We start from the raw sequence: 12791 nt of genomic DNA, 5'->3' as shown, positions 1-12791 counted from the left end.
GACAATTATTTTTCTTAACATGTCAAATACTATGTCAAATATCTTAAGGCCCAATTCAGTGCTGCTTCTAAGATACCAGATTCTGAAGTAGACAATCCCTACTCACCAGAATTAGTCACTACCTTCTGGTAATAATGACTTGTTTTCACCCCCTCAGGCATTTGTTGTTGTAGGGAAGGGGAATGCAACTTGTATTTTAGTTACATTTGTCATTTCTTCCCCAGCCACCTGTAGTTAACTTTCTGTTCTGCCATTTATCCTTGTATTTCCTGAACATACTTCACACGTAAGCCCCCACACATTAAACTGTAGACATGCTGCTCAGAAATGTCACAAAGGAACTGAGAAATGTCAAACAAGGGGGGAAGGGGTGTTTTGAGACAGTTTTATTTTCCAAAAGACAGGGACTCTGTATTAGTTTCATTGTTAGAATTTTTATAATCTTATACAGAAATGTGTTATCAAAACTGCAGGAATGAACCATTTTCTGGAATCAGACTGGGAGAGATGTCAGATCTAAGCCAACTCATTGGTTTCAATATTTGTAACACATTGCTAGGAAAAAAAAAACCCTAAAAACTAGTGACTAAATATTGAGAAAATTTTCAAACTATGGTCAGAATTTCTAAAATTGATTTTCCAACTATTTGTGAAGGCATTTGCATCTATTTGAGTGGCAGGAATGGAGATTCACACAAAATGTGAATGTCAAATAGAAGTTCCTTTGCATCTTTAAACCCTTCTTTCCCTTCCTTTCTAGAAGGGATTGCTTGGTGTCCCCATTCACAATTTGCCTGCCTTTATGCTACCACTTGAAGGCCTCCTTAATCTCAAAAGCAGCCCTTTTTTTGATTCTTAAGCCATTTAATATGGTTCTTTCTCCACCTATTCCTCTGGAGGAACCAGGAATAGGGCAGAGGTGGATGGCTTTGAGTCAGGACAACCCAAACCCTCCCTCAGACATCTAAATGCTTTGCTTTTGAGAAGATGGTGGGGGTTGAGGGATGACAAGGCATCCAAGAGTCTAGCCTATCTACCGCAGCAATAGCTCCTCACAATTTCACCCTGACTTGGGTGGGCTGCCAGTTGCCCTCTCCCAGATCCATTCTGGAGCCTGATGCTGAGCAGCAAAGCACAGGGATAGGGCCTAGGTTTGTTCCTTCTCATCACCAAAAGTTGAGTTAGGGCTTTGAAAAGAGGGCAAGTAATGTGCGTTTTTTTTAGCTAGCTTGATCATGTTCCAGGGAAAAGAAATACAAGTGGTTTTCCCCAAGTGTGGTATGACCTGACCCCATTTCACTTCCACCTTTGTACCACACACAAGCTTTATACTAAAATAATGCGAAGGAAAGGCGTGATTACATAGTACAGTTGATCCCTGAACAACATGGGGGCTAGGGGTGCCAGCTCCCATGCAGTCAAAAATGCACCTAACTTGGCTCCCCTAAGACTTAACTATTAATGGCCTACTGACCAGAAGCTTGGTAAGTCAGTTAACACATATTTTCTATGTATTACATACTGTATTCTTACAATGAAGTGAGCTCCAGGAAAAAAAAACAAAAACAAAAAAACATGTACAGTACTATATTTACATATGTATTTATAAAAACTCATGGGTAAGTAGACTAGCACAGTTTAAACCCATGTTATTCAAAGGTCAACTGGATGCCTAAAAACCTGAATTCTGGTCCTAATAAAATGTCCATTATTTGCCTGATACATTCTAGTCTTTTAACTCACAAACCACATACACCACCTTAAAATCTGTATTTTAACTTACAAACCACCTTTAAGTTTGAAAACAATGATTCTAGTCAACCTTCTAATGGTGAGATTTGGTCTCTTACCTTCTTTTCCTTTATCTGCCTACAAGGACACTAAAATACTTAGCACCAAATTAATGCAAATAAAAGTCCTATGGTGTTACTGTATCAGCAGTATGTGCCACTTTATCAGTAGTAGGAGTTTAGTATCAAATTGTATTCTTATCTAAAAGCAACCTCAGCATAAAATACCTCACATCCAGGTATGTTCTATAGTGAAGTGCCACTGCATAGAACAATTTCCACTCACATATAAACCTTTCAGCCCTTTACAATGATGAGCCCCTTTACCAGGCTACTAGATAAAAACTTAGACCTGAAGCTGGTGACTCTGAAGTGTTTGCTTTACATACCCACAAAACCAAACAGGGACAGTAACATTGGAGGAAATGAGAACCCTCATGAATGGGTTTAATATCTCTACAAAAGGAGCCCAAGAAAGCACCCAAGCTCCTAGACTCCCAGCTATGGACCATGAAGTGGGCTCTTAGACATTATCTGCTGGTGCCTTAATCTCAGACTTTCCGGCTAACTGGATTGAGAAGTAACTTTATATAAGCTACCCACACCTTCTACTGTCACAGCAGTCTGAAGAGACTAAGGCTGCGGAATACCATTTTACTATAACGCCAAAATTATTAACTTTTTAAGTTTGCTAATACTTTTTCACAAGGTCAGCTGTAGTGTAATTCAGCCAACTTTATTCACTCTTCAAATTACAAAACCCATTACTTTATAATAACCTATTTCCTTTACCAGTGAACACTTCTTGAAAAAAATCTTAAAAAAACTTTTACAAGATTGACATCTTACTGTTAGTTTTTCTAATGCATTTAATGCTGCTAGCTATGTATAACATATATAATAACAAAGTATAGCTTTCTCTACATACATGCAAGAATGAAGCATTTTATAGCCAGGGCCAAAGAATGGTTGGCTGGATTATGTATGAACTGTGTAAACAAGACTGCAGGCACTTCTGTTAACTAGTTCTCAGGTTTTGTGGTGGCTATGTAACAAGCTACCATACCCTCCTGGCACAGCTCATCAATAACAGTGATTCTCAGGTTGTGTCCACACCACCCACTTTTGTATAGCCAGAAAGTCTCCCCTCCTGCATGAACCAAATGTGCAAGACCTAAGACTTTTCTTGAAAAGATAGTAGCACCTTATCTATTCCACCATATATACCCTCTTAACACTCTTTTCCTGTCTAAATATTGCGTAAAACTCAAAAAAAAGAAAAAAACCCACAACCTTTTTTGTTATTCAAGATAAATTTTAGCTCTGTAGAACTAAAAACCACACAGGGAAAATTCATGCTTTAGAACCTTAGAAAACAAAGTGTGAATTTTAAAGTAAAACTACATAAGCTACTATATTTCTTTCAGCAAACTCTAGAATCCAAATCTCCACCTACTTTAACATCAATTACACTTCCTTTGGTTTAAGTACCACCATTCAATATCATAAACCAAACCAAGTGTCATCTTCTTTCACTGAAATTATATGGTAAGTCAAATGGTACTTTATGAAACAGTTCATATATAAAAATAATCTAAGTTATAAACTAACCAGCTTTACTTTCAACAACAGTTTCCATTGCAAAATGGGGAATTCCTCCCCTTAGAGGTAGTACGGTGAAATTATTGGACCCTCTAAATATCAGAAGGAGGAAGGACAATTAGTAATAATACTAAGACATTTAGCCAGTAAAATGGAAAGTTAAAAATCCATCTCCTAGTCACACATTCAAACATGAAAGTCACACACAAAGAATCAAGACTAGTATAAAAGGGGGGGCCAAATTATATTATTATTTAAAAATTTGATTACAACCAATTTTGTTGGCATTAAAATTAGAGGTATTTTAAATTTGAATGGATAAACCAAAACCCAGAAATTAAGTTTGGTAAAAATGGGAATAGGAGTTTTCCAGTAATTACAGATTAGAAGGCAAAAATCAATTTAGAGAAACAAACAAACCCCATGTTTACAATGATTGTGCCACAGATTTAAACTTCAGTAGTGCATTAGTAAACTGTTCACATTTAGATCTTCACCTTGAGATTAGACAGCTGTTTCTTTAAAAAAAAATCTCAGTACCTTGTGCAAATAAATCGGTCTTCCATGTGCCTTAGCACACTTAAAATTTCTCCACTGTATATATACAAAACACCTACCATTTGGTAGGGCAAAATACATACTTTCATAACAAAACTATAATGTACCTCTCAAGTATGAACAATATACACATAATACATGGTATACAGTATTTACAAAATATAAAATATAATACAAGTTGTTTGTAATTTTTGAAACTCCTTTGCACTTGTATGTTACAAGGCAAATTTCCATTTCTGTACCAATTTTCTTTTCAAGAGTCCAGGGATTTTGGAAAAAAAATGTTTTACAGACATACTGCAATCTGAGATCTAAGTTTGAACTTTTAGGAGAGTTTTTAAGTGTACTGCCATCAACTCCCTATTTTGGTTGGAACTTTCAATAGTGCTTCCCATCCAGTGACTAGGAGGCTTTGGAAGAACACTAGGAGAAGGTGGATCACTAAACTTTGCCCCAGCATAATTTTCCTTTTGGTTCACTTCAGTTAGAAATGCGGATTTCTTCAAATGCATATTTTTAATGTTCTCAGTATTTTTAAAAGGCTTTTTTTCCTGCTTCTGAATTATATCAGATGAAACAGAATCCTGCCAAAAGTTATTTTCATTTCTTTTTGCAGAGGTGATCTTGGTTAGTGGTAAGTTATATTTGCTTTTCTGTCTGTTTATCTTTGGTTGTTCACACAAGTGTATACCATGAACAAGCTGGCCGTGGGGAATGGCAATTTTCTCCGATTTTCCCATCTTTGATTTTAAAACCTACAAAGACAAGGAACATAAAAGTGAATACAGTTCATGATAAAAATTAGTCACGAACCTCACAGCATGTATCTAGTATATTTTCTTCTCCTGGACTTTAGTTTCCTGACCTGACTAAATGTTTATGTGCTCACTGCACTTAAAAATAAGCACACATCTAAGTTTACTACTAAAAATATAATCACCACTGCCACCAATATGGAATGTAGGGAATCAGTTCTAAAATGTCAAAGGGAAAAAAAAACCAGTAACCCAAATTCATCTTTCTGTAACTGTAAGAGTAATGAGGTCCCTTCCAAACATATGCAACCTCCTTTCTTTGACCAAAGTCAGAGGTTTTACAACACGATAATGCCAACAGAAATTTTCACATGCTTTCATTTTGGTTGGCTGAATCTGGTTAAAAATAAAAATTATGTTTATAGATTACTCTTTACCTTTTAGACAAATCCTTTTAAAATTATTGCAAAATAATTTGATTAGTAAGAACTGTATTTTAAGTGATTAAGTGTTTTGATAATGGCTAACACAGAAAAATTACCTCCCAACTTCTGAAAACAAAATTTCAAATATTTAAATATAAAAATTTAAATACTAATCACTACCTTTTCCAAGTATACATACTTATAGCAAATACATAATCAGAAAATTGCTTCCGCCTGCCCCCACTTCCTGGTTTAACTGCTTCAAGAAATTTGCGGCACCAGTTCTAGCCGCCAGTTCTAGTCACTTTCGTAACTCAAGTGATCCTTACAGAGAGCCACGACCCAATGGAAAAGTATACGGTAATTCATCAGGATCACTGCCCTTCCAACACTTGGAATATGGTAGGGTAGCGGGACACAAAAATAGAAAGCTGGGGCACCAGGTAACATTCCATGTCAGTAACTGCCAACAGCGTTCCCTGGTTTTAACAGTTCTATAAAAGAATATTACTGGTAACCAGGAAACAAGACGTACAAAAGCTCACTTTTACATTATTACTCATATTTCAGAGCCACAGAATTTTAAAACCGGAATCTAAGATAATTAAGTAATCACGGCGGTCAAATTTGACTTTTTTCCAAGGGGACAGCGAGAGAAACTACAAATCTCTCCAGTATTCTTCTAACAAGAAATGGCTCTAACTTTTGATCCTAACCCAACACTACGGAAATTGGGTGGCATAACGCCAATTCATCTTATAACTTCTAAAATTTCATCATTCTGGACACAAGTAATAAAATTACCTTCGATTAATAAAGCCCAGTACAGTATAAAGTATATGTAAACAATTCCACTCATCTAATAGACTAGCAAGCAAATGTTATCGTTTCAAAGAGGCAAGAACTGCCACCGCTCCTGCCAACTTTTAAAGATAAAAGTATAGCTAAGCAGGTCTGCCGGCGAGGGACACAGCCCCAGGTGGGCCGGCGCCGCACACGGGGCACCTCTCATCGCAAAAAAGCAAGCCAAACAGAATGGAGCCGCTTGTGGCCCACCAAGTCCCACAACCGGTCGGTGAAACAGTGCACGCGCACCGCCAACTAGTCTTGGAACTACCGACGGTCTGGGAGCCGAAAGCGGTCGCCCACCCTTTCCCCTACCACTGCCAGCCAGCCTCGCCTCCTTCATGAGCGCCGGAGCGCTGCGCACGTAGCGCGCGCTGACGTCAGCCTCCCGCGGGCCCCTTCCCTCCCCCACCCCACCGCGCGCCCGAATACCGAAACCCCCTGGAACGCAGCCAGCCTTCTAAATCGGGGCTGTTGCTGGGGCGCAGCCGCTCCTCTCATTGGCTGGTTTCCGGGAGCCAATCGGCAGCGCCAGCGCATGCCTCCCCCTCCCCCTTCTTCCCCGGGCTAGAACAGAGCGGGCGTCACGGAAACTTCCCTCCCGAGTAAACAGCCGCCCCTCACCCCGGCCCCCCCTCTTCCCGACCCCTCGGTGCAGGGCCCCAGATTCCAGAGCTCGGCCGGACCCATCGAAGGGCCGGAACTCCCCAACAGTCCCCAAGTCCCTCTCGCGGCCCTTACCTCTCTTCTGAATGAGGGTTGGCCGGGCACCGCGGGCGGCACCGGGCCAGGGAAAAGGCTCGCTTCCTCAGTTTGGGTTGCGGCCGCAGGACCCGGGGCCAAATTGGCGGCCTGGTCCGGGACTTCCTGCGCTCCGCTCGGGCCCGTCGCGGGGCTCCGACCGCCCTCGAGGCTCGGCCGGTGCTGCTGGTACTGATGGAAGCGGCTGGGCAGCTGCCCCGCCGGGCTGGCCCGCACCCTCTTCTTCCGCCGCTTCTTTGGTGCTGCCCGAGGGGTGCCTCCCGCCGTAGCTAGACCACAGTTGGACAGAGGTGCTGGGGCGCGAGGCTGCGGAGTCAGACAGGGACCGTCTCCCCCTAAGAAGTGAGGGAGGAAAAGGGTGGGAGGAAGTGCCCGGGGGTCCGGGATCCGGGGTAAAGGCGGCGGGGCCGTGGTCACCATCGGCAGGGCCCCGAAGTAACCGCGGGCGGAAAAGCCCAGGGGCGCAAGACGGCCACCCAGGACAAGTGGCTCCCGCTGTGGGACGGAGACGACGGTCATAGCTCTAGGAGGAAAGTGGCTCAGCAAGAAGAGAAGGAGGAAGTGAAGCCAGCGATCACAGGGCGGCGGCGGCGGCGGCGGCGGCTGCTGCTAAAAGAGCCCGAGTGGAGCGTGGACCATGGTTCGGGCGGTGGCGGCGCAGCAACAAATAGCCTCAGCCTCAGCGCCGAGTGTTGTTATCAGAAGCTCCGCCCTGTGCCCGCCCACCTTCCTGCGAGAGCCCAATCAGAATGCGACGGAAGAGACCACGCCCCTCCGACTCTCCCTCCACCGCCTCCAACAGACACACACAAACAACCAGCTTGCTGCAGCCCCGCACAAAGAGCGCACATTGCGCAGGCGCTGCCAACGGGCTCTTTCGGGAAGAGTCGGTCCCGCGAACAATGAAGTTCCGTTTCAGCCCCACCTCCCCCACCCTTCTTTCTAGCCCCCGCACCTTGCCCCGAAGGCAGTGGTCGCACTGCTAGGTCTAGGCTGAATTGGGAAATGGGGATGGGGGCGGGAGAAGAGTCGAGAAACATCAAGGCCACTAATGCCTCCTCAGCCACTGACCTTGGGAAGTATTTTTTATTTCAATCCCAAGATTATTACATTTTTTAAGATTTCAAAGAACGTTATAGGTATTTCGTACTTGGCAATCGGTCCACATTTAATTTATATATGGCGAAGTGTGGCTTACGTTTTTTTCATTACTCAGGCTACCAGTGCTGTTCATTAGCCAAGGTAACCAGAGTAAGAATTAAGGGAGTGACTTACTGATTGAAATTGTCCCCTTAGTATATAAAGAATTCCCCCAGGAATACGTAATTGAGCATTGGAAATATTACTGTCTTTATACTTGAAGGTTTGGGATCACGAAACGGTGCCGGACACTGAGGAGGAAGCAAAGAAGGAGGCTTGCGTCTCAAAGGAGAAAGTGAAACAGCTCTGCAACATAACTGTGTTTTGCTAGCTGTGTGTTATGGAAATCTCACGCTCATCATCTCCCCTCACAGAGCTCACACACAAAAATTGTGGCTATTTATCAAGCACTTTTGTGCCAGAAACTGTTCTTTACATAAATTATGTCATTTGAACCTCACGACAACGCTAAGGAATAGGTACTATATTTTAAACCCCTTTGTAGGAGAGGAAACCGGCTTAGAAAGGCAAAAGGTACTTGTCAAACATCATACAGTAAGTTAATAGAATTTGAACTCCAGTCCAGGGATGGCAAGACCAAAGTTTTAACATCATCCATAGACTAGATTGTAGGTTTTTAGACCACCACGATAATCTTACGCATCTCTGTATCCTCACAGCCTCTAGCCAATATTTTTCAGCTTTGTAGTGCTTAATAAATGTTTCGTGGCTGTTAACAAAGTTGGACAGAGGGAATATCTAAAATAATGCATCCAAAACTTTATTCGTATGGTTTAACCCCCTCGTAAATTGAGGAAGATCTGTATAAACTTTTCATATGACATTCCATCATTACTGATTGCTAGGTTTTATCATTTTTTGCTGGATTTTACTCATTTTTGTGTTTCCAACACGATGCATAGTAAGTGCTCATATTCACTGGATGAAAGGAAATAGTGTACTTCCAGAGTTGTAAAAGATCCTACAGAACCTTTAATTCAAATCCACCGGTCTGCAAATTAACAATGGGTTCAAGATCAGGTGAGGAGAATGGCCTGGCAAAATTTGGTGGAGAAGAACAGGCAAAGATTACAGAGACTCTGGAATGATGTAATTTCTTCTTCTGTTTTTGTAAGAGTCTATACTTTTTCAAAGCACTTTTTCATCTAACTCATTTTATTCTTACCCCAATCCTTTAAAGTAGAATAGAGATAAGTTCTATTTTACCTATGATGTAAATGAAGCTCTAAAGATAAAATAACTTACCTAAGGGTCACAAAATGAGTCAGCAACTAAATCCCTTGAACTCTTAATGCTTAGTCCTCTTTTCACTATATCCCAAGGCCTAAGGTTTGGCTTTATCTGCGGGTAATATCACACCGGTCCCAGGGAATAATTTACCCTCCAGGAGGCTGCTAACTGGTAGTCAGTTCATAGGGGCCCTTGATGGAAGACACCTATTTGTGTGTATCTCTTGGGTGAATGGTGGAGTTATTATGTGGTATGTAAGTTTATATTTTTGAGGTCTGAAGGGTAGGCCTCATCTAAGACCCTGGATTCTGTCCTTTAAGAAAGGTAGCCTTGCAGATGCAGCCACATGGGTGATGGGTGTTAAGATGGTGCCCACCATGAAGAGAGAGGGAGCTGGATCACCAGAGAGAGCAATCCAGGTTTTGTAAACCAGATTATCGAATTTCATGTCACTCTTTGTGGATAGTTCCTATAGATCCTTAGCCTTTAGGAAAGCCTATTTTAATACTCAAACCTGTTTTCATCTGTGCTGTATGATATAAAGGAAGAGGTTAGATGCTCTTGTCTGGGCCCAAAGGGCTAATCATGGAGGTAGCAAGACATTCCAAGGATAAAGCAAGTTTTGGGAGGACTCTCAGGGTTCTTGAAGACTTTTGTTCCAGTGCATGTCTTAGTTTTATTTTTAAGTCAACAGTTTCTCTAGAGAAAGTTTTGGGGTTTTTTTTGTTTGTTTGTTTTGGTTTGGTTTTTGTTTTGTTTTGTTTGTTTTTTTAAATAAACGATTGAGGGGTGCCTGGGTGGCTCAGTTGGTTGAGAGTCAGACTCTTGATTTCAGCTGCAGTCTTGATCTCAAGGTCATGAGTTCAAGTTCCACATTGGACTCCACACTGGGTGTAGAGCCTACTTTAAAAAAAAAAAAAAAAAAAGGTAAGCCAGTTATTAAAGAGCAGGGAAAAGAGTTAAAGCCATATGTGAAATAAGCAGTTTACCTGCATAAACACTTTAGAGCCCTCTGGGTTTCTCTGCTCTCTCTCCTGTCTACCTTTATCTTTTACATTTTATTTCTGTCCTTCTCTCCCTTTCTCTGCCTTGAATATTATTGTTCTTTCCTCCTGCTCTTAGTGTTTTTCTTTCCCCCTTATTGTGGCTTTATTTCCATTTCCTCTACCTATCTATTGCTTAGATCTTAAATGTCTAAGGGACACTTGTGTGAAAAGAGGAACCCTCCAAGTTATACTTTGCATAAGCTCAAATTATTAATCTTTCATATCTGTGAAATAATATTCCTCTAACCACTGAACACAACCAGGGAATCAAAACATTTAAACTTAACAAGTGAAAATTTCTCTGACATTTAAGCATTGATCACAAACCTTCTCAACATACTCTGAAGTTTAACTGGAATTATAAGGTTTAGGGGCACCTCAGTGGCTCACTTAAGCATCCAACTCTTGATTTCAGCTCAGGTCATGATCTCATGGCTCATGAGATAGAGCCAGGTGTAGGGCTCTGTGCTGACAACATGGAGCCTGCTTGGGGTTCTCTCTCTCCCTCTCTCTCTGCCCCTTCCTCTCTCTCTCTTTTTCTCTCTCTTAAAATAAACAAATAAGCTTTACGAAAAGAGTTATAAGGTTTATATTTAGAAGCAAACAATATGCACAAAATTTCACAATGACAAAATTGATACTTAAATTGCTACTAAAGTACTATTACCACAGGTTGAAATTAATGTCTTTGTTATCCCTATACTTATCCCTTTCTGAGGTGCCATTTTACCACATTCATTTCTTAAACCTTCCTAACAGGGGCAGCAGGCCTATGTGGGTTGTACTTTGCACAGGGTGCCTGGTCAAAGGGGCAAGGGAGTACTGAAACACAGCTGTCACTTTGCTTTTAAAAGCCATCTTTCCAGGAGCTACCTGGAGGATGAGATGTCTTTTCCTTATTGATACAAAGGTCTTAAAAGGGCTAGTGGCAGCCTTGGGGTACAATACTATAGATACGTGATTCTATTTCATTCTACATATAAAACCAAAAGAAAAAGCCTATTATTTAGACCAGATGGGGTTTCAGCCAACTTAATCTTAGTTGGGTCATAGGCTTGGTTGTGCCTCCTGGCTGGTTTTCCTTTCATATAAAACAAAAAAAAAATTTTTTTTTAATGTTTATTTTTGAGAGGGGGGTAGAGAGGCAGAGAGAGAGAGACACAGAACCCAAGCAGGCTCCAGGCTCTGAGCTGTCAGCACAGAGCCCGACGCGGGGCTCAAACTCATGGACCACAAGATCGTGACCTAAGCTGATGTTGGACGCTTTACTGACTGAGCCATCCAGGCGCCCCTCATATAAAACTTTTTAAATCCTTGCCATTCACAGAATGCAACCTAATGCTTCTGAAATGATGCCTTTTTTTTTTTTTTAAGTTTCATTCGGCCACCCTTTTTTAAAGCATTTTTAAAAATATTTATTTTGAGAGAGAGAGTGAATGAGTGAGCAGAGGATGTATAGAGAGAGTGAGAGAGAAGATCCCAAGCAGGCTCATCACTGTCAGCACAGAGCCTGATGTGGGGCTTGATCTCATGCACCAGGAGATCATGATCTGTGCAAAGATCAAGAGTCCAGATGCTTAACCGACTGAGCCACCCAAGTGCCCTTATTTGGCCACCTTACAGAACCCAGTTTCTTCTTACTATAATATATTGAGCTGGATTGTTCATTTGTTGCAAATTGATTTCGCCTCATTAATTTGTTATAATTAGTAAGCTCATTGAAAGTTTTCACCTTTCATAAGACAGGGAGGGAGTCTATGCAATTAGTTATCTTTAAGACATTTGGTGAATTATCATCATGAAACACACTATGGAATTCTCTTTCTCCTTGGTCATTTTCCTACCCTAGTGCTGAAAACTGTTGGATCTCTTTTCTACCCAGTTGTTATGTGTGACAAATGATGTGGAGCAGTTCTTTCTGTAGTTGGTATAGTTTATATTTTTTTCCAGGATTTTTTGGCTGATTCCCAATTTATTGTATTCATCCCTCCCTACTGTTGCAATTAGAGAAAAGGAATGCCTGCACTTTATAAACCATTATATGCTTTAGATTTTTTAAAAACCCAATACATCTAACTCTGTATTTATTCAACTTAAGCAACATATCTATATTATCACATTCACTATCTTTTATAGCCAAACTACTTTTTACTAAATTGTAAACTTTTTTCCTTTGCAGAATCATCATGGACTTTCATAGATTAACATAGTTTCAATTATCTAGAATCATTTTCCTTTCCTGATTAAATCTTTAGATCTTGGCCAGTGAAAGTCCTTTTAAGATGGTTCTGTTATCTCTTCAGCACTTCTCCCACGCATATTTGAAAACATTCTTGTTTCATACACACAAGACGATGTTCCAGATTATCTTCAGCTTTCTCTACCCCAAAACACGGAATGAACTGTTTTATAAAGAATCTTAGTTCCTTTATGTGAAGAAAAAGATTAGTGGAAAAATTGGGGTATCAAGGATAAATATGACATTGTTTTTCATGAGCACAGATAGGGATTAGAATAATATCACTGCTAGGCCATTTTTGGACAAAATTGGAAGACATTTCTTTTTCTTTTTCTTTTTCTTTTTTTTTTTCTTTTTTCTTTTTTGAGAGAGAGCAA

The 12791-nt window shown here is 40.9% G+C and overlaps 1 protein-coding gene across 1 annotated transcript; it reads right to left on the bottom strand.

Annotated features, from left to right (window-relative positions):
• Positions 1–3617: 3617 nt before the first annotated feature.
• PNRC1 (proline rich nuclear receptor coactivator 1) lies at positions 3618–7424 on the bottom strand. The gene is made up of 2 exons (XM_060616153.2): positions 6718–7424; positions 3618–4705 (listed from the first exon to the last, which is right to left on the bottom strand). Exons 1-2 carry the CDS (start codon positions 7255–7257, stop codon positions 4262–4264), a joined length of 984 nt encoding a protein of 327 aa, XP_060472136.1. The 5' UTR covers positions 7258–7424; the 3' UTR covers positions 3618–4261.
• Positions 7425–12791: the final 5367 nt, after the last annotated feature.

This window comes from Panthera onca, chromosome B2, assembly GCF_046562875.1.
Source record: "Panthera onca isolate mPanOnc1 chromosome B2, mPanOnc1 haplotype 2, whole genome shotgun sequence".
NCBI classification, from domain to species: domain Eukaryota; kingdom Metazoa; phylum Chordata; class Mammalia; order Carnivora; family Felidae; genus Panthera; species Panthera onca.
This window is presented reverse-complemented; position numbering and strand designations above follow the sequence as displayed.

Bases quoted from the DNA above. Each gene is read 5' to 3' on its own strand.
- PNRC1 (XM_060616153.2), bottom strand. From the start codon at position 7,257: ATGACCGTCGTCTCCGTCCCACAGCGGGAGCCACTTGTCCTGGGTGGC. The intron at 4,706-6,717 runs GTAAGGGCCGCG...TTGTCTTTGTAG, and splicing joins AACCCTCATTCAGAAGAGAG to GTTTTAAAATCAAAGATGGG.